This window comes from Drosophila kikkawai, chromosome 2R (assembly GCF_030179895.1).
Source record: "Drosophila kikkawai strain 14028-0561.14 chromosome 2R, DkikHiC1v2, whole genome shotgun sequence".
NCBI classification, from domain to species: Eukaryota; Metazoa; Arthropoda; class Insecta; order Diptera; family Drosophilidae; genus Drosophila; species Drosophila kikkawai.
In genome coordinates, this window is record NC_091729.1 from 6,123,306 (window position 1) to 6,145,897 (window position 22,592).

The 22,592-nt window shown below is 43.7% G+C and overlaps 1 protein-coding gene across 1 annotated transcript; it reads right to left on the reverse strand.

Annotated features, from left to right (window-relative positions):
• Nucleotides 1-19,204: 19,204 nt before the first annotated feature.
• Nucleotides 19,205-21,469, reverse strand: Tif-IA (RNA polymerase I-specific transcription initiation factor RRN3 homolog Tif-IA). Its single transcript, XM_017179264.3, has 5 exons — nt 21,399-21,469; nt 20,578-21,304; nt 20,064-20,516; nt 19,584-20,009; nt 19,205-19,520 (listed from the first exon to the last, which is right to left on the reverse strand). Exons 2-5 carry the CDS (start codon nt 21,273-21,275, stop codon nt 19,361-19,363), a joined length of 1,737 nt encoding a protein of 578 aa, XP_017034753.1. The 5' UTR covers nt 21,276-21,304; nt 21,399-21,469; the 3' UTR covers nt 19,205-19,360.
• Nucleotides 21,470-22,592: the final 1,123 nt, after the last annotated feature.

Here is a 22,592-nt window from a genome sequence, read left to right on the forward strand (position 1 = left end):
CATTAATCAATACCACCCACAAATCATAGCACTTCAAGAAACCCACCTTAACAATTTAACTTCATTACCAATCCTCATTAACTTTTCCCTATACTGCAGCAATACCACCAATAGTTTCGGAGGAGCAGCCCTCCTAGTACATAACTCTATCTCCCACTCACAAAAAACTCTCAACACGGACTTTGAAGCCGTTGGAATCTCAATTCAAACAAAAACAAAAATAGATCTCATATCAGCATACATCTCTCCTTCAAAACAATTTAATCTAAAAAATCTTGAAAATGTTTTAGGCCCATCTACCCATATGCTATCGTCCTTGGCGACTTCAACAGCTGGCATCCATATTGGGGCTCCCCTAGAGCCAATACCAGAGGCAACACAATAGCTAAATTCATTGACAGAACAGTCTATACCGTACTAAATGACAAATCCCCTACACACTACACAACACACTAACTCATATTGACCTCTCTCTTGCCACAGCCAACATATCCCCAGAGATCTCTTGGAAAATCCTAGACGATCTACACGGAAGCGACCACTTCTCTATCCTAATCTCAATATTCCCAAACCCTTCCCCCCCAACATTCATATCCAAACCGTCATTCAAACTAAAAAATGCAAACTGGGACCTCTTTAGAGAGCACATTACAAAACTATCCCCACTCAGACGTTCCAGTAACAACACAAACAAAGAAGCAGCTTATATTAAAAAGACACTGATCCAAAGTGCACACCTATCCATACCACAAAACACGACATTCTCTCTCCCGCGTACAGTTCCTTGGTGGAACCAAAACCTAACCCTCTTAAAAAAATTAAAAAACCTCAAATGGAGAAACCTTCGAAACAATATCAATACAGAAAACATGATTGAATATAAAAGAGATAATGCCATATTCAGGAGGTCAATTAGAGATGCTAAAAAAATCCTCTATTATAAACTTCACTTCCGAAATCCAGCCAAACTCTGATCCTGCAAAGATGTGGGCAAACATTAAACGACTTTGCGGTATCTATCCGACTAAACATATACACAGCATCCACAACCCCATATCACTAACAACAACAATAGACCCAGCTGAGATAGGTAACACACTCGGAGACCTATGGTCAAAATAGGCAAAAGACTCCAACTTCTCCCCAGAATTCCGCACTAACAAAATGCTTATTACTCCCCACAATACATATGCACCAACCCCAACAGCCATAGAAATTGAAAAAAACATAAATCTAATAGAACTAAACTCTGCCATTAACTCACTTAAGGGACACACACCAGGACTAGACCGTATTTCTTACTCCATGATTAAAAACACTCCCATCTCATTTAAATTTAGAATTTTACAACACTTCAACGACATTCTTGATTCCCACATCCCCCAATCCTATAAACTCAGCCTTGTGTTACCAATCCTTAAACCCAATAAACCCGAAACCAGAGCTCGCACAAAACGGTCAACCGTTTTGATCATTCGAATTCTTTCGGAGAGAGAAACAACCAAATAGTCTGAAAAGGGTCTCTCTCGCAGATGTTCTCGTTTCTTTGCTTTGTTTGCGATTCCGGTTAACTGTAACGGGAAATCGCAAATACAAAGCTTTCAGGAAACGAAGCGGCATAGAAACTACTCGCTCGCTTCTGAGTCGAAAAGAGTGCCTGAGAGAGAGGGAGAGGGATGAAGCACTCGTATTTTTACGAAAAATTAAAAATATATTCTACAAACAATTTAAACACAAATTAATAAAGAAATAAACTCAAGTTTGTGTTAAATGTTTTTTTCTTTTTGTTTCATTTGTTATTTATTTTAATCATTTAATTTAATTTAATCATTTACATTTTTAAATGATTGTTGTCAAAAATTAAGAAATTGTGCAAACAATCAACTGACGCTACGCGAAATGTACAAATTAACAGCGAGAACTTTCCGCGAAGAGACCGGTCACACTTAAGACCGCGAGCCCGCTCTCGCCGCTTCAACCGAGAGAGAATAGAAAAAGGGCCCATGGCAGATGTCTCGTTGAGTCTTTTCGCGGCTAACCGGTTACGTAACCTTAATGTTGAGACCTTTTTGGGAATCGGGACTCAACCCTGCGAGCTCTGCCCAAAACCAACCCCAACTCCTACCGTCCCATTTCCCTTAACCCATGCTTAGCCAAAGTCCTTGACAAAGTCGTAGCAAATAGGTTGTGGTGGTTTGTCCTTTCAAATAAACTAATTCATTATAATCAATTGTTTTAAGCGTGGCAGATCAGTTCTAGACAGTTTACTTTATGTAGACCACCTTGCAACAAGATCATTGTCTCTAAAAAAACACATCTCTATTATCTCTCTCGACTTTGCAAAAGCTTTTGACAAAATAGGCATTCACTCTCTCATTCACCAGCTTGAAAAATGGAAACTTGGTCCCCGAATTATAAAATACGTATGGAATTTCATGACGAACAGGAAAATTATAGTTAAAAACGGCACATCTCTCTCTATAAGCTTCCCAATCGATAATGGTATCCCTCAAGGATCCCCTATATCCGTTATCGCCTACAACTCCCTAACTAATATTATCTCCATTCCAAATAATCTTAATTTTACAGCCTACGCTGACGACTTTCATCTAATATTGCAACATAACCGTAACAACAATCCACAAGTCAACCTTTCAACTCTTTTCCATCAAATCGGAGAATGGTGTTCTTACTCAGGCTCTTCACTTTCAATTGATAAATGTCAACTACTCCACATATGCCGGAAAAGAAGTTGCAGAGCAAACATCATCACTGGTTCCATCAACATCCCAACCACTGATCAAACAAAAATCCTAGGACTTACGATAAACAAACGATACAGTTGGAATCATCACATTACCAACCTGAAAACATCCCTCTCCCGTCCCCTAAATATCATAAAACACCTCTCCTCAAGAAAATACAACTGCAACACAACCTCCCTCATACAAATTGTAAACTCTATCCTCATCTCAAAAATTGATTACTGCCTACCTATATACGGGAAAGCTCCCACCACCATCTTAAACTGCATTAAATCGACTCAAAACTCTGCTATAAGAGCAGCCCTCGGGGCCTTTAGAACAACTCCTATAAATAACCTGCTAGGCCTGGCAAAAATCCTCCATCTGAACCCTCCCCGAGGGTGCCGGCTGGGCAATGGGCACTATATTAGCCCGGACAGGGGTAATGCATTGCTGCTTTCCCCGTCCGCGATAATACAGTGTCTAGCTAAGGCCACGGCTCAACTCCTTCTGCCCTAAAAAGCCTAAGGAAGTGAGCCGTTAGCCATGGGTGGAGGTGCCTGGCGGAAGGCATAAAACGCAAGTGGGTGGTACCCCTGAAAAAGAAACCATTCTGGAGGGTTTAAAGAAAGAAACCAGGGCTGGGATGTCAGCCCAAACATCGGTGGAAGGCGTGACCGCTACCACCGGCGGGCACGGGGGGGAGCAATCCCCTCTGCGTGTCGCCAGCGGTTACACCTCTGATGTGACGGGAGCAGGTCATGTCAGTTGCAACGCTACTGCCGAAAAAACTACGCAGGGGAAGTTGAGCCGCTCACGTGCCATAGTCGATACAGACTCGGACCTTGAGAGCGTGCAGCTTCCCCACTCACCGAAACCAGGCACCGGCTCCCAACCCAGGGACGGGCCAAAGCGGTCAAGCGAGGGTATGAAGGCCAAGGCGCAGTACAAGGCTGCCCTCCGCATCCAGGATCGGCTCCAGAAAAAAGCCGCCCTATCCCCAGAGGAGAAGGCAAAGCTTACCTGGGCTGAGGAGAAAATCGCTGAGGGAAGGCTTCACTTCGCCAAACTCCCCCATATGAGTTCGACTGTCGGATTCGCCAACAAGGTGAAGGAGACGCTTGCCAACAAAAGGCAACGCTCAACCGAAAGCGCCTCTATGGACGCACCGGGGAGCAAGCGGCAACGCGGGCCTAAGGAGGCAGGCCCTCCTCAAATGGCGAAAAAGCCCAAAAAAACCGCAAAAGTCAGTGAGGTGACCAAACGACACCTGATCGTGGCCCTCATTGACAGAAGCGATGAAGCCGGCAAAATGACCGAGGCGCAGTGGAAGATGGTGCACGCGCGGCTCGTTGATTCATTGTACGCACGGATGGAGGATGATCCCGAAGCTCCCATGCCCACCTTCGATGGCGCTGGGTGGCTAAATGGGGTCAAAATCCTAAAGTGCATGGATGACCCGACGAGAAAGTGGCTGACGCAAGCCGTCTGCCAGTTGGAGGCGCTGTGGGAGGGAGCCCAGCAAGAGGTGGTGGACCGGGAGCTAATCCCATCCACTCCAATAGCGAAGGTACTCTTCCCCATCGCAATCCAAGCGGACCGGGCGCTGAAGAACCCGGATATCCCAACCGCGGACTGGAAGGTTCTACACGTTGCGGCCCCATCACCCAAAGAGGGGTGCAAGGTGCAGTCCTCCAGATAAACAAGGAGGCAGAGGACATCCTTTATCCCAGATACGGGAAGATGGCGTGGGGCATGGGTAGCGTATACCTGCGCATCAAAAAGCGCCACCCCGGGGATAAGGTTGCTCACACCCTGAAGGCAGATGTGGTGGAGAATGACGCTGGACGAGTCCGACGAAGGAGAGGACCGTGACCTGACCGTAGTAGTCAACCCGTCGTATGGAGGTGAGGCCAGTACCCATGACACTCAGGGTGCTGCAGCTCAACCTCCATAAGAGCAAGGTCGCGTCGGCGGAACTCCTCATAACCATGGAGCAAGGATCCGCCGACATAGCTTTGGTCCAGGAGCCATGGATCGCCTCAGGCAATGCCATCACCGGACAGAAGTCCGCATATTACAATTTGCTCCATCCACCAACGGTAAGCAGGAATAGAACCGCCGTACTTGTACGGAAGGGTCTACACGCTAACCTTATGTCTCACTACAGCTCTGATGACCTGACCGTGGTGATGCTAGAGAGCGCCTTTTGGTAGCTTCCTGCTACATGGCACACGACAGAACGGCCCCACCAGAAGAACTCATGAGCTTGGTAGAAGCCAGCCGGAAGGACCAGCAACTGATCGTGGGTGCAGACGCCAACGCGCACCACTGCGTATGGGGACATGAACGACATAAACGACAGAGGTGAGTCCCTCTTAGACTTTATACTCTCAACCAACCTGAGTATAGCAAACGTGGGGGAGGAACACACCTATGTAGGTCCCACCTCCTCAAACGTGCTAGATCTTACTCTGGTAAGGGGACAAGGCACATTGGTATCAGAATGGAGAGTCCTTGAGAGACCATCCTCTCAGATCATAAGTACATACGGTTGCAATACGCATTCGAACACTCTCCAAAACAATCAGTCTTCAGGAACCCCCGGAATACTAACTGGGGAAAGTTCAAGGAGACTATCGTAACACGGCTCGCAATCCCTCCGGGCATAGTAGAATCCGCGGAAGACATAGAAAAGTCCCTAGAGACACTCTCCAAAGAACTGCTGGATGCGTACCACGCATCATGCCCTATATCGGACACGAGAAAGAGGACCGCCACCCTGGTGGAATAAGGACCTTTCGCTCCGACGCAACAAACTTAAAGAATTCTTCAAAATCGCCAAGCAGGCGAAAGATGACATCATCAATGAGGAATACAAAGTCCTACTTAGGGACTACAAGAAGGAAATACGCAAGGCGCAGAAAAACTCATGGAGAAACTTCTGCTCCAATATAGAGACTGCCCCGGAAACAGCTAGACTCCGAAAGCTGCTATCGAAGCAGCCAACCATACAGAGTCAGCTCAAACGCGACGAGGGACAGTGGACTGAGGGCAGCGAAGAGGCCCTAACAGCACTAATGCACGCGCATTTCCCAGGATGCACTGAGGTACCCGATGCAAATAAGCACCAGGACCTAGCAACTGGAGTAGAGAATCTCCCAAAAGGTTTATTATCCTCTGGAAGAATCCACTGGGCTATAGACTCCTTTGCGAGGATAAAAGCACCAGGACTAAATGAACTATTCCCAGCCATGCTGCAGGTGACCAAGGAGGTGATCACCCCATGGCTCTACGCAATATATACAGCTTGTTTAAGCACGAGCTATATCCCTATCCAATGGAGGACCTCTCGGATTGTCTTCCTGCCCAAAGCAGGAAAGTGCAGCCACGTGAGCCCCAAGGATTACAGACCGATAAGCCTCACCTCATTCCTACTTAAAACGCTGGAAAAGCTGCTGGACCTATACATCAGGAAGGATGTAGGGAGACAACTGTCGACCAACCAGCACGCCTACACGAAGGGGAAATCAGTGGAGACGGCACTACATTCGTTGGTAGCCACCATTGAGAGAGCCCTAAACAATAAGGAATATGCACTTGGAGTGTTCGTGGACATATCCGGGGCATTCAACAACGTTAGCACGGACGCAATAATGGATCGCCTAGAAGCGACCAACTCGTCCCCCGCTATCAACTTGTGGATAAAAAATCTTCTAAGTTGCCGGCGGATACAATCAGATTGGGGCACCGCTTCCATGGTGAGAGGAGCGCACAGAGGCACGCCGCAAGGTGGGGTTCTGTCGCCCCTCCTATGGAATCTGGTGGTAGACGACCTAATCAAGAGATTCGAGAGGAAAGCACCAAAGATAACAGCTTATGCGGATGACATAAGCATAATTATCACGGGAGTCTGTCCATCGACCCTCAGCTCGATCATGGAAACAACACTCAGGGAGATATGTGAGTGGGCGGAGAAGGTAGGACTCAATATCAATGCGGATAAGACGGACCTCATTCTCTTCACCAAGAGATACAAGGTGCCGCAATGGATTCCCCCGAAAATTAACAAAACCAGGCTGACCCCGAAAACACAAGTCAAATACCTCGGCATTGTACTTGACAGCAAGCTGACGTGGAGAGCCAATGTTGTGGAGAGGATAAAAAAGGCCACCATAGCGCTATATGCATCCAAGAAGATGCCTAGCAGCACATGGGGCCTCTCACCCGCTCTAATGCATTGGGTCTACATATCGGTGGTGCGTCCGACTCTGCTGTATGGAGTCTTAGTGTGGTGGCAAGCCATGAAGAAGAAAGTGTATAATAAGCTTATGGAGAGAACCCAGCGGCAGGCACTGCTCTGCATATCAGGGGCGCTAGGATCAACCCCTACCAAAGCCCCCCTAGATATCCAAGCGCAACTGACAGCAGGAAAGGCGGCACAACGTCAGGTTGCATCAGGAAACTGGTCGCTACAAGGTTTCGGGCACAGTTCAATTGGTCGACATATGAGCAGTACATCTGACTACATGATACCCAGAACGTGCCCGGATGTAAACACAACAGTATTCATGGGACCAAATGACTGGAAGTCAGGCCAGGACTCTGCTCAACACCTCAATATATACACCGACGGCTCCAAGATGGAAGGAGGAGTTGGAGCGGGCATATACTGTTCAGACCCTGAAATGAAGCTGTCGTATAAGCTACCAAGCTACTGCAGTATATTCCAGGCGGAAGTATTCGCCATCAGGAAAGCAGCAGAGTTTGCGCAGAGCATAAACCGTCCACATGAGGCGGTCAATTTGTTCGTAGACAGTCAAGCGGCGATAAGATCCATGCAATCATCAGCGGTCAGTTCCAAAAATGTACTGGCAAGCAGGGAGACACTAGATAGCCTAAGCACGACTAAGTCAGTGAGGATCTACTGGGTTCCCAGCCACCAAGGCATAGACGGTAACGAAACCGCGGACGAACTTGCAAAGGAAGGCGTTGGACTGGCGAGTGAAAGAGCAGAAAACGTCCCTATCTCCCTAAGAACGCTCCAAAGCGAGCTAGAGAGACGGGCTGACGCAAGCGCAAAAAGCAGGTGGAGGAGTAATTCCGCAACCTGCAGAATATCAAAAATCATGTGCAAAGAACACAACGAGAAACTCACCCACTACGTGCTGCATCTTCCGCGGAAGGACTGCAGAATGTTAGTGGGTATTCTTACAGGTCACTGCCTGTCTGCTGCACATGCAGTCAAGCTGGGTATTACCGACAACGCCAAATGCCGGAAATGTGATGAATCCGAGGCAATCGAAACCTTGGAGCATCTCATTTGCAAATGTCCGGCCCTAACGAGGGCAAGAATGAGATACCTAGGCTCTCCGGTTCAAGCATCGCTAGAAGATGCCTCCAGGAGAAAGCCAGGCGAACTCCTTGCCTTTGCGAAAAACACCTTGATATTCAAGGATCTCGAAACCCGCATAAATAGTCTCTAGGTCCATCCAGGAGTTTCCCCGGATAGCTATGGGCCATATTGGCCTATGTGTGGTCCCTCGAGGGCCGTCCGGTCTAACCTAATCTAATAACCTGCTAATTGAAGCTAAAATTAATACACTAGAAAACAGATGTAAACTTTTAACAAGCAAGCTCGGAACAAAACTTATTCTCTCTCATAACTCCCCAATAGGCATACTATCCAAATCCATAGCCAAAACAAAAAGAAACTACAGGAACCCCAGCACATTAGACAGAATCATCGACTCCTGCAAATCATTTTCCCTTCCATTCTCTCCCGCCAAATTCTACACGTCAAAAAAATACAATCCGGGAATAATTCTTAAAGCCACAAACACCTCCCTTTCCCTATACAACAAAAACACAACTTCACCTATAACATACCACCAGCTGTTCCACTCTATTAAAAACTCCCTACACGATCACAAATTCATTTACACAGACGGCTCAAAAACAAATGACACTGTAAGCTACAGTGTAACCAACAATACTGACATAATCAAAAATGGCCTCCTTCCCCAGTACTCCTCCGTAATCTCTAGTGAGTTAATTGCAATCCATGAAGCTATAAAAATTTGCTCTGGATCACCTGGCAAATATGCTATATGCTCGGACTCCCTTTCCTCAATCAAATCCATTTCAAACATAAACAATTACTCTTACTACCCCACTACAATAAGATCTATTATTACCAAACTCTTTCCCAAAATCAGACTAATTTGGATCCCTAGCCATATAGGTACAGATCCGTAATTTCATCATGTCAGCATGGTTTTATGAGGCGAAGATCGACCACTACAAATCTTCTGGAATTCACCTCCTTCATTATTAGAGGTTTCCAACGTAACTTACAAACCGACGTGATTTACACAGACTTCAGTAAAGCTTTTGACTCGGTTAATCACTCTCTTCTTGTAAGGAAGCTTGACTTAATCGGGTTTCCTGTCGATCTTCTTAAATGGATTTTGAGCTATTTGAGCAACAGAATTCAAAAGGTTCTGTTTAAAAATGCTCTATCCAAATTCCTCAGACTCACTTCTGGCGTCCCACAGGGTAGCCACCTCGGCCCGCTGCTATTTACATTGTTTATCAATGACCTCCCGCTGGTTTTAACGAATTCTAGAGTACTTATGTACGCTGATGACGTTAAGCTATGCTTGCAGTATAAGGACAGCTCTTGCCAGTCAGACCTGCAATCGGATCTTAATAACTTTCAAGCATGGTGTCGTGCTAATTTATTACATCTCAATAGTTCTAAATGCAAGCTGATGACATTTTCACGTGTCACTCCCCAGTCTGCCACATATATGCTAAATGATTGCGCTCTTGAAAGAATATCTCTTGTTGATGATTTAGGCGTTCGCTTAGACCCTAAACTTTCGTTCTCTGAACATATTTCGTGCATGGTTAATAAAGCCAAAGGCATGCTCGGTTTTATTAAGAGGTGGTCAAAGGAATTCGATTCCCCTTATATAACGAAGACCCTTTTTACTTCGTTAGTTCGCCCTATATTGGAGTATGGTTCATGCGTCTGGAGTCCTCAATTCGGAATCCATATTAACCGTATTGAATCTGTACAAAAGAACTTTTTACTTTTCGCCCTCCGTGGCCTACCTTGGGATGCTGATGAGAGGCTACCGTCGTATTCAAGTAGACTCCTATTAATTAACTTACCCTCCCTAGCTAACCGTAGAACGATGCTTGGTGTCGTATTCCTTCATAACCTAATAAACGGTGATGTTGAGAGCCGCTTTCTTTTAGGGCAGCTTAACTTCCACGTTCCCCGACTAACATCTAGAACCCTAATCCCTTTATTTGTAAATCACTGTAGGCGGGAGTTTGAAGTACATGAACCCTTTAGGGTTTTATGTACGGATTACAACCGCCTCTCTGACATTATAACTCGTAGTGACAGCCCTTCCGTACTAAAAACTTTAATACTTGTTGAGTTAGCTCGTAATGTATCACCTTAATCTAATTTTGCATGCGTTTTTATTTATTTATTGTAGTATTTAGTTACATTATATTAATTTTTTAATATTTATTTTGCATGCGTTTTTATTTATTAATCGTAGTTATTAGTTAGTTACATAATATTATACTTTTTTATATTTATTTTGCATGCGTTTTTACTTTTACTTTACTTATATATATATGTTCACGCCAGAAAGGCGCTCAATTTCGGGAGGCAGTGTGATCCCGAACGCTCTCCTTTTCTCTCCCTCTTCCTCCGGACTTCCAGTCCTAGAGCTTCCAATCCGCTCTCCCTAGCTTTAGTTTCTTTTGTATTGACCAGTACCAATTTACATCTTACTCAATAAACATCCCGACGCACGTCGCGTAAAACCCCGACAAGTCTCCGTGTTCTTATCCGAGTGCATTTCAGCTTAAAGCCGCCCCCCTCCAACAATATATATAAATAAATTATATTTTTTTCTTAGTAAATTTTATTTGTGTACTCTCGTAACGTTTCCTCGTTCTTTTCTTCCTTCATTAACCGCGTCTATCTAGTTCGCGATTCGTGCCGTACGTCACGCGGCTGCGCCCCTCGGTCGGTTGGGCGGGAGGTGGAAGCGGGACCCCGCGCGAATAAAAAAAAAAAAAAAAAAAAAAAGGTATACAAGGCAATGAGAGAGCAGACACAGCAGCTAAAGAAACACACAAATACCCTCTAATATTTACAGACAACTTCAACACCAAAGACATCACACAACTCCTTAAAAAACACTATACCGACAAACTGAACAGTCTTCAAGCACAAACTACCCAATGGTACAAACAGATCTTACTAAACACCCCAACAAACTTCTCTTTCAAAACCACAAACCTCAACCGACAACAACAAATTATAATAAATAGACAGCGATAGACATCCAACACATTTTAATAGACTGCACTGCACTTTCACATGTTAGAACAATTTGCTTTTCCAATGATAACCCAATCCATCTCCTTGCGAATTCAACAGCAGCAAACTCCAATAAAATCATATACTTTCTACACAAAACGAATCTCATACATAAAAATTAATTATAACATATTCCACACACATATCTTTGTTAATACACTGTAGAGCGGAAGGCCTCGGTAGCCAATGCTCATTAACCTTTTGTTAACTTTTAGTTTATAACTATAAAATCAATTTCCAGGAGAAGCACGGCCAGGGCTTATCGCTCACCTGCCCTTTTCTAGGATTTCTGGCCGGCTCCTCTCAAGCTGGGGATAAAGTTATGTATCGCCCACAAGAATATAATTTCTCTGCAGGGACCGTTTAAAAACTACTTCCTCTGACACGCTGCTGCGCGGGGTGGTGGGGGTGACGCTCTTTTGGTGTACAAGGTCCAGATGCCTTTCTATCAGGGACCGTAAATAATGATTATCAATGTTTTCTTTAAACAAAAAATTCATCCACTTAAAAAAGCCGAAAATAAAACGAATTATACCAATCGGCTACAATTTGGATGCTCTTTCAAGATAACCAATGGTTCGTTTTTTAGTTAGTTAGTTTTTTAGTTTTACTTGCTCGCTCAAAGCTTTAGTTAAGTAGTCAGATAAGGTTTACCATTGGCGAAATAAATGAAATAAATAAATTTTGCGCTCCAATTTTACGTGCTGCTGCTCCTGCTGACTATTGGCACAGGTTTGAGTTTTTACATATTGATTGCTAATGGCAATGGCAGATAAAAAAAGAGCACAGATCAGTGGAAACAAGTGCAGCGCCCCACTGTCAAAAATCTAGGCACGATTTTCCCGCCCTTAAATTGTTTAAGTTCCCAGAAAAAGACCCCACAGTTTTAATGAAATGGGCTAAAACTTCATCACTGTTTTTATGCCAAGATCATTTCTGCCCAGATGACATATCTGAGGCGAGGAACAATCCCAGATCGTAACCTAGTCAAAGAGAACAGTTGCGATAATGATGAAATTGATTTCAATGCTGTAAGCTCGCTTCACTGCTGCTAAAATTTGTCGTCAGTGCAATAAAAAAAAAATATACTTCGCTTTTAAAAAATTGTCTGATGATAGATAAAAAAAAATAAAAATGGTGCAAAAAATATTCGAATTTAAAACGAAAGGTGATTAGGTTGGAAGTTAAATAAAAAACCTACTTTCTGAAATTGACAAAATGAAGTTAACTAGAAACGAAAGAGTATTGGCAAATAATAATAAAATTGGAAGCCACAACTCGTCGGTCGCTTCTAGGCGATCCATTATTGCGTCCGTGCTAACGTTGTTGAATGCCCCGGATATGTCCACAAACACTCCAAGTGCACATTCCTTATTGTTTAGGGCTCTCTTAATGGTGGCTACCAACGAATGTAGTGCCGTCTACACTGATTTCCCCTTCGTGTAGGCGTGCTGGTTGGTCGACAGTAGTCTCCCTACATCGTTCCTGATATATAAGTCCAGCAGCTTTTCCAGCGTTTTAAGTAGGAATGAGGTGAGGCTTATCGGTCTGTAATCCTTGGGGCTCATGTGGCTGCACTTTCTTGCGTTGGGCAGGAAGACAATCCGAGAGGTCCTCCATTGGATAGGGATATAGCTCGTGCTTAAACAAGCTGTATATATTGCGTAGAGCCATGGGGTGATCACTTCCTTGGTCACCTGCAGCATGGCTGGGAATATTCCATCTAGTCCTGGTGCTTTTATCCTCGCAAAGGAGTCTATAGCCCAGTGGATTCTACTAGAGGATATTAGATCTTTTGGAAGATGCTCATATCCAGTTGCTAGGTCCTGGTGCTTATTTGCATCGGGTACCTCAGTGCATCCTGGGAAATGCGTATGCATTAGTGCTTTTGGGGCCTCTTCGCTGCCCTCAGTCCACTGTCCGTCGTCGCGTTTGAGCTGACTCTGTATGGTTGGCTGCTTAGATAGCAGCTTCCGCAGTCTAGCCGTTTCCGGGCAGTCTCTATATTGGAGCAGAAGTTTCTCCATGAGTTTCTCTGCGCCTTGCATATTTCCTTCTTGTAGTCCCTAAGTAGGACTTTGTATTCCTCATTGATGATATCATCTTTCGCCTACATGGCGATTTTGAAGAATTCTTTGAGTTTGTTGCGTCGGAGTGAAGGGTCCTTATTCCACCAGGCCACCCGGTCCTCTTTCTCGTGTCCGATATAGGGCATGATGCGTGGTACGCATCCAGCAGTTCTTTGGAGAGGGTCTCTAGGGACTTTTCTATGTCTTCCCTGGATTCTACTATGCCCGGAGAGATCGCGAGCCGTGTCGCGATAGCCTCCTTGAACTTTCCCCACTTAGTATTCCGGGGGTTCCTAAAGACTGATTGTTTTGGAGAGTCGAATGCGTATTGGAACCGTATGTACTTATGATCTGAGAAGGGTGGTCTCTCAAGGACTCTCCATTCTGATACCAAAGTACCTTGTCCCCTTACAAGAGTAAGATCTAGCACGTTTGAGGAGGTGGGACCTACAAAGGTGTGTTCCTCCCCCACGTTTGCTATACTCAGGTTGGTTGAGAGTATAAAGTCTAAGAGGGACTCACCTCTGTCGTTTAGTGGTGCGCAGTGGTGCGCGTTGGCGTCTGCACCTACGAGCAGTGGCTGGTTCTTCGGGCTGGCTTCTACCAAACTCATGAGTTCTTCTGGTGGGGCCGTCCTGTCGTGCATGTAGCAGGAAGCTACCAAAAGGCGCTTTTTCCCGCTCTATAGCATCACCACGGTCAGGTCATCAGCGCTGTAATGAGACATAAGGTTAGCGTGTAGACCCTTCCGTACAAGTTCGGCGGTTCCATTCCTGCGGACTTTAGTCCGGCGATGGCATTGCCTGAGGCGATCCATGGCTCCTGGACCAAAGCTATGTCGGCGGATCCTTGCTCCATGGCTATGAGAAGTTCCGCCGACGCGACCTTGCTCTTATGGAGGTTGAGCTGCAGCACCCTGAGTGTCATGGGTACTGGGTCAGGTCACCGTCCTCTCCTTCGTCGGACTCATCCAGAGTAATTTCCCGGTCGGCATCCTTGATGGTTTCCAGACCTTGGTCCTTCTCCACCACGCCTGCCTTCAAGGTGTGAGCATCCTTATCCCCGGGGTGGCGCTTTTTGAGGCGCAGGTATACGCTACCCATGCCCCACGCCATCTTCCCGTATCTGGGATAAAGGATATCCTCTGCCTCCTTGTTTATGGGGCCTCCTTGGGTGATGGGGCCGCAACGTGCAGAACCTTCCAGTCTGCGGTTGGGATATCCGGGTTCTGACGCTGCAGCAGCTTTAGCGCCCGGTCCGCTTGGATTGCAATGGGGAAGAGTACCTTCGCTATTGGAGTGGATGGGATTAGCTCCCGGTCCACCACCTCTAGCTTGGCTCCCTCCCACAGCGCCTCCAACTGGCAGACGGCTTGCGTCAGCCACTTTCTCGTCGGGTCATCCATGCACTTTAGGATTTTGACCCCATTTAGCCACCCAGCGCCATCGAAGGGCCACGATCAAGTGTCGTTTGGTCAACTCACTGACTTTTATGGTTTTTTTGGGCTTTTTCGCCATTTGGGGAGGGCCTGCCTCCTTAGGCCCGCGATGCCGCTTGCTCCCCGGTGCGTCCATAGAGGCGCTTTCGGTTGAGCGTTGCCTTTTGTTGGCAAGCGTCTCCTCCTTCTTGTTGGCGAATCCGCGAGTCGAACTCATGTGGGGGAGTTTGGCGAAGTGAAGCCTCCCCTCAGCGATTTTCTCCTTAGCCCAGGTAAGCTTTACCTTCTTCTCTGGGGATAGGGCGGCTTTTTCCTGGAGCCTATCCTGGATGCGGAGGGCAGCCTTGTACAGCGCCTTGGCCTTCATTCCCTCGCTTGACCGCTTTGGCCCGTCCCTGCGCTGGGAGCTGGTGCCTGTTTTCGATGAGTGGAGAAGCTGCACGCTCTCAAGGTCCGAGTCTGTATCGACTATGGCAAGTGAGCGGCTCAACTTCCCCTGCGTAGTTTTTTCGACATGACCTGCTCCCATCACATCCCAGCCCTGGTTTCCCTCCAGAGTGGTATCTTTTATGGGGGTAACGCCCACTTGCGTTTTATGCCTTCCGCCAGACACCTCCACCCATGGCTAACGGCTCACTTCCTTAGGCTTTTTAGGGCAGAAGGAGTTGAACCGTGGCCTTTGCTAGACACTGTATTAACGCGGACGGGGCAAGCAACAATGCAGTACCCGTGTCCGGGCTAATATAGTGGCCATTGCCCAGCCGGCACCCTCGGGGAGGGTTCAGATTGGAGGGTTAATTCTGTGCAAAAATTCCCATTTTCCAAAAAAATGTTGTGGCGAAACGGCTTAATTTAGCTTAATGAATTAAATACCATTTAATAGCACAGCATTTGAACAATTTTTGATAAATTTTGTATTAAAAAATATTTAGAGGTAGAGGAGTTATAGGGAATCTCACGAGTCGCCTCCAAATAAAGTTGGTTTGCGGTGTACATCCCAACTGTCCACAGAATCATCCGATCTAAAAAAAATTATACCTCATTCGGTAAAGGATAAGTGTCCCGAGGTATTCACGAAGCGATTTTTATTTTAATATTTTTCCCGATTTTTAAAAATTAAGTTAATTAGTTAAATAAAATAAATATAATAAAATTAAAAATTAAAAAAAGCATGACGTGAGTACCTGTAGAATTACCTAAAGAAGTTATGTTCAAAATTTCAAACCGATTGTTTCAGTAGATTTTGAGTTATCGTGTACACCGATTTTTAAAATGGCATTTTTCAGGAGAGCGCTTTAAACTTTGTGATTCTCATGCATTGAACACCAGACGACCTTCGTTCAACGCTGCATAACTTCGTCAATTCTCATATGATCGATGTAAAACTTGAACACAATAATCTTAAGATATTGAGCCTTTAAAATAAAAAATAAAATAAAAATGTAGGAAAAAAAAATTAAATACCTTACCCTCCCCCTTAAAGACGGCACGGATCACTTTGTCTTTTTAACTAGTCGAGTTAACCAGGATCCGCTTGAAAATATATTTGCGTGCGTTCGTGCAAAAGGTGGTAACTGTAGATTCAATTATATATAAGCCTGGCACTGAAAAAAAAGAAATACAGCAGCAAGAATATTCTGTATCATTTTCAGAAATTGTACAAGACAATGAGAGGTACTTTAACCAAAATACAGATAATTTTTTTTAGCAATAATGTACTAATTAAATTAACCTCCAGTAGATATTTCTTTGGATATATTGCAAAGGCATTCACTTGTAATAATTGCAGATTGTTTTTAGAGAACTTTTATTTCTTTGGCTGCAGCAATTGTTTTTTCTGGAGAATTACGCAATATTGAATATGGAGTAGGCCTATTGGGGAATAACACAATAAGCAAAACGCGCCAGAACCCAGCAGACAAAGAGCGGCCTCAGTGCGGATGGATCCGGGATATGTTCGCTAAAAATATTAAATACAGACAAAGAATCGGAGTTTCCGCATTAGGTTCGGGGAAAGCTCAAAAACGGACGCGCAAACGGACGAAAAGCACAACTGTGGCGTTCCTCGTAAATATGCCGCAAACGTATTCTTAACGGACACTGAAACGTACAGTGGGCTGCCAAATAGCGGTCTTACCGCAATAGGTTTGCCTAATTGTCGAAACCTGGCCCGAAAACGGATACTGAAACGGGCGAACACTGGGACCCGTGCAATTGCCGCAAAGGTCCCGCTAACGGACACTAAAACGGACCGCACACGTTAAAAATCTTGTCGTCAACGAAATTTCTTGAAACGGTGAACGGTTCTTCTCCTTCCTTCTTTTATCGCTTGCCTGTTTTTTGTTATTTCACTGCAAATGAGCGAGAGGCAAATACTCAATGGAGGGAGAGGAGTTATTACTACATCATCTTTCAACTCTTTTGGTTTGAGGAATTTATACCGTCGCGACTCTTTTCCTTGTGACCGGCGAGCTGTGCGGACGTGCGTGAACAGTTTTTTACAAGACGCACGTGTTTTCAACGGTAAGTGTTAAATTTTAATTTGATTAATATGTTCAATCTCTTACTAATCGTTTAATATTGACTAAATTTATATTTATTTATTTATATTTATTCGGGAATGCTGAACTTAAAAAATAAACATTTTACTTAATATTAGGTTTTTTTCCTTCAAACTAATAATACTTAATACTAATACAAACCGTCCTGTGCATACCCAGCAGGCAAAGAGCGGTCTCGGTGCGGATGGATCCGAGAAATGTCCGCTAAAAATATTAAATTCGAACAAAGAATCGGAGTTTCCGCATTAGGTTCGGGGAATGCTCAAAAATGGACGCGCAAACGGACGAAAAGCAAACCGTGTGGCGTTGCTCGTGAATATGCCGAAAACGTATTTCTAACGGACACTAAAACGTACAGTGGACGGATAAATAGCGGACTTACCGCAATAGGTTTGCCTAATTGTCGAAACCTGAGCCGAAAACGGATACTGAAACGGGCGAACACTGGGACCCGTGCAAATGCCGCAAACGTCCCGCTAACGGACACTAAAACGGACTGCACGCGTTAAAAATCTTGTCGTCAACGAAATTTCTAGAACTCGATGAACGGTTCTTCTCCTTCCTTTTTTTGTCGCTTGCCTGTTTTTTGTTATTTCGCTGCAAATGAGCGAGAGGCAAATATTATTGCATCATCTTTTAACTCTTTTGGTTTGTGGAATTTTTCCCGTTGCGACTCTTTTCCTTTTGACCGGCGAGTTGTGCGAACGTGAGTGAACAGTTTTTTACAAGAAGCACGTGTTTTCAACGGTAAGTGTTAAATTGATTAATATGTACAATCTCTTACTAATGAACTAATATTGACTAGATTTATATTTATTTATGCTGGCGAGACTTAATTTCCGACGAAGTGGCGCGCCAAGGGTCCTGGTTTGGGACAGAGTCCAAAATGTCCATTCGAGAGATGCTTATTACGTCATCCGTCAAAGGTATGTATATTTTTCGTATATTTTTTAATACTTATATACTTATAATAATTTATATTTTTACAGCCGCTTTCATAAACAAATTTGCGTTGGAGGACGCAGATTTCGACAGAGCGACACAAAAGCAGAATGCACAGGACGGTTTGTATTAGTATTAAGTATTATTAGTTTTAAGGAAATGAACAAATCTTAAGTAAAATGTTTATTTTTTAAGTTAAATAATGATAAATAATAAATAATGATAAACATAAATAAATGTATGTTTTATTTACATTTAAAAAACCCGAAATTGGAATGGAAATAGATATTAAAAATGTATCTGAAACGCATCGTCAAAAGGTCCGCAAACAGTACTTCCTGCGGTATTGCCACAGGTCAGCAAACGATCCTTTTTCGGGTATCGTAAAGGGGTTGCTATCGGTACTGTTTCCGGTCTCGCCACAGCGTCCGCAAACGCTATTAGTTCGTGTTCCGAAAATGAGAGGTTTTGGTGCCACAAAACCCAGGACAGGTAATTTACTTTGCTACCGATCTTGAGCCTAAAATCGGACGTTTTGTCCGCCTGCGGTCCGCAAAACTTCAGTTTTTAATATTTTTTACGGAGTTTTTGTCTGCTGGATACTGACTTTTGTGTCACTCTATCGAAATCTGCGTTCACCGATGTCTAGAAATTTTGCTGGCGACAAGATTTTTAGTGTCCGTTAGCGGGATATTTGCGGCAATTGCACGGGTCCCAGTGTTCGCCCGTGTCAGTATCCGTTTTCGGGCCAGGTTTCTTCAATTAGGCAAAGTCCGCTATTTGGCCGCCCACTGTACGTTTCAGTGTCCGTTAGCAATACGTATTCGGAACGCCACAGTTTGCGTGTCCGTTTTTGAGCATCCCCCGAACCTAATGCGGAAACTCCGATTCTTTGTCAGTATTTAATATTTTTAGCGGACATTTCTCGGATTCATTCGCACCGAGACCGCTCTTCGTCTGCTGGGATTCTTGTGTTTACTCATACACGCAAACTTTGATATTGATGGCCACCAAGCCTGAATTGTTACAATAGCCGCTGGAATCTTAAGAAAGTGTTTTCTATTAAATAACTCGTATTTTTACTCCAAAGAGTATATATAAATAACACTGGAATAAAACATACAACTTCTTATTTAAGCCAAGGGAAGATCCATAGTGACAGTTTTAGTCGAACTACTGACTATATGACTATTTTAATATTTCTGGCGCTTGTCTGCTACAATAAATTCATCATCCTCTACCATTTCTGAGTCACCACGTTTTCGATGAAAAGGAAGTGTAACGGTCTGTGCATAGTCTCCTGTTTCAGTATCGTGGTAAACAAGATAATTGGGTTCGATATACATGTTGGACCTAAAAAAATAAGATAAAGTTTAGCAGTTGATTATTAAAATGTCAATACGAAAAAATACTTACAATTTAAGCAAGTAAGGGTCAAATGGAAAAAATGTTTCGAGTGTTTCTTCCGACATGGCTTTGTCATGACCGTACACAGTGGCCAGTTTCCGACGGGCGTTACGTTCCAAAACCGTATGACAATAAGCCAATTGATGTGTTCGTGTAACCCCAGCAAAGGCCGTAGCAACTGGGGCTAGGCAGTATCGGAGAGGATTAAAGTGACACATGGCAAGACGGGAAAGTTGTAGAGATTGAAGGAAAAGCAAATCTTTTGTACATCTAGTCAAATCGCTGGCACGAAAGGCAATTAAATAGAAAATGCCTTGGCATACTGAGAAAAATACCATGTTCGCCTTGAGTGAACAATTCTGGCCGTATTCATCGGAGTCGTCTATGTAGGAATGTGCCCATTTACTTAACTCTTTAAGATAGAATGTTATAGTGCTGAAAAAAATCAAACTTATTTAGTACAATTCCTTGTAAACAACCATTGCTTACCTAAGTGGCAAAAACTTCGCGCGGGCTATAAAACTGGAAAGATACCCTACAGCAGTATGACGAATTATAGCTGACGCATTTGGATTTTTAACTTTGTTCCATAGCATTTGTAAAAAGCCATCCCAGTAATCCGATCGAATACCAGTCACTTGAAATATGACGAATTGCACATGATGGGTATTGTGGCTAGGAAGTAAAACTTCATCAAAAAGGTACAATAGTATCTTAAACACTCGATTTGCTGATTCGCGGCTTTGTTGGCAGCTATTTGGTTCAATGCGACATTTACCATCAATAAACTTATATAACATTAAAAGACATATATCTAGGGTACGACCGATAGGATGGTTTACTGATGGTTGTTGAGACCTGACATTATCTTCAATGCTGTCATGATCGTTAGTCTCAACGTCGATTTCATCTCGGGGGGCATTAACATCTAAGACTAAAAGCCTGAAAATATAGTAGATGAGGCTTAGCCGATTATATTTTCTGAAATTTAGAGATCACTTACTTTTGCAGAACCAGCTGCAAAATGAGTTCCTCAAATACCGGCTTGTATTCGATAAGCCAGAGAACGTTAAAGAGATAACCAGCCGTAACATGTGAAGGCTTCTTGAAGTATGGAAATTTTGCTGTTATTGCATCAATAACTACATCAAATGCCATCGGTACAGCTGTGAGGATTCGATTGAGCGCGTCATGAATTGGCTTTAAGTCCGTATGAGCGCGTTCCGATGGGTTACCATTAACCCATTCTGCTGAATCCAAGTCCCCGGGAATCCAGTGGATAATCAATTTGCATATTCCATTTGGTAAATACCGATTGTGCGCCACCATAACGTCAACGCAAAAATCTTTGTAAGCTTCGATAATTCCAAGACTTCGCTTCTTCCAGTTAAGGGACATCAATGCTTCGACAACGTTTATAAAATCTGGAGTCAAATGGTGAACTATTTTTCTGGCATCTGTTAAGACTTTCAACAACTCGTCATCGTCAAGATCTGATTCCCGAATAAAGTATGTGAACTCTTGGACAAGATGAAAATCTCCATCTTCCACTGCTATACGAATACATTCGACAAGACCTTTTTCCTTTGGAGTCGCAAACCGGACTTGGTTTGCGGCCGCAATCTTGGCTCGATCCCGATCGGCACCGGAAAATGGTTTTAAAATGGATGGCGCACCAGTTTTGTTTGTGTAGACCGACATGGTGTTTGCCGAAAGCACCACACAAATAACTAATTAAAAAAGAGATATTAGTATTTTATGTAAACTAGCAATGAGAATCCTTTATATCAGGAAATGATAAAAAGCATTTATTGACGTCATTACGCTATTCAAAATTATTTTTGTCTATTCGCATATGTTGCACTGAAATCACGCTATTTCCAAGTGTGACCAAGTTAAACAAGTGCTTAAAAGGGGAAATTAACGCTCTCTTATTACAATGCATTCACACCATGAATAATTTTTAATCGTTCTGTATCAGAATGATTGTACATTTTTAATGCCCAAACAGCTGGCTAAATGTTTTTTTTAATAGTTTGCATATAGGCGCAATAGGTTCAAATTATATGCAGCAATCGTTTATTTAATTTATTTATTTAGAATAAGGGGCATCTAAACTCAATTTGTACTTCTCTATTTACCTAATAATATAAACAAAAATTTATTTAATATAACAGTATTGTAGCTGCCTTTTACAATATTAGTGGTCTCCTATGCGTTAACTAAGTATTTAATAGGGTCTTCCCACACACGGTCAAAGCGCATTCACCGTCCATTGAACAAACGGTCCATACGGTTTTGCCGTTCCGAATTTTCCCAAATGGACCGCCGTTAGAACACATTAATATCTAAACACTGTTTGTTTGGCGATAGTTAGGCGATAGTTTTTCAGTGCAACTCTGAAAATTTGACCATCACTACGAAAGTGTATACAAACTTGGCGAGGAACAAATGAGATATGTAATTTAAAATGTGGCGCCAAAGCTACAAGCATTCCCAAAATAGATGTTGGGGTTTTTTCTGTATATTTTTGCCCCAATATGTCCCCAATTGTTACTATTTAATATAAACCGCCTGCCTCTACCTTATTTTAAAGATTTTGGATGCCTATACCACTTATAGACACTCTTCGGGGAATTTGCTCTTTGTTATATGCAACTGCCAATTCGACAGTCTTTGTTTACGTTTTCATGAGCCACAGCTGATCGGTTTGTGTGAACCCGAGTTTCACTTTTTTTTTAAATCCCAACTGTTCCTCACAGATGCGCTGTGTGGGAAGACTGCATAAGACTGTTTTACAAAGCGCCATGTCTAAATACATTTTCGGCCAATAATGCCTTGCATAACTCGGTTCCATTATCTCCCGCACTCACTTACCCAGCGGACTCAGCATTTCGGTTTTAAATTTCCGAATTATCAGAGATGAACGCGAATCTCGGTCTGTCCACTAATCTATCCCTGTTTCTCTCTCGCTCTAGTGGCAACACAGTTTCCTCTTTGAACGACTAACACGCGGGC

What these genes read in the sequence shown, in the direction of transcription:
- Tif-IA (XM_017179264.3), bottom strand. Translation starts at nt 21,275, where the DNA reads ATGTCGGTCTACACAAACAAAACTGGTGCGCCATCCATTTTAAAACCA. An exon ending in GCGAAGTTTTTGCCACTTAG is followed by an intron (nt 20,010 to 20,063) that starts GTAAGCAATGGT and finishes GATTTTTTTCAG; the next exon opens with CACTATAACATTCTATCTTA. An exon ending in GACCCTTACTTGCTTAAATT is followed by an intron (nt 19,521 to 19,583) that starts GTAAGTATTTTT and finishes TTATTTTTTTAG; the next exon opens with GTCCAACATGTATATCGAAC.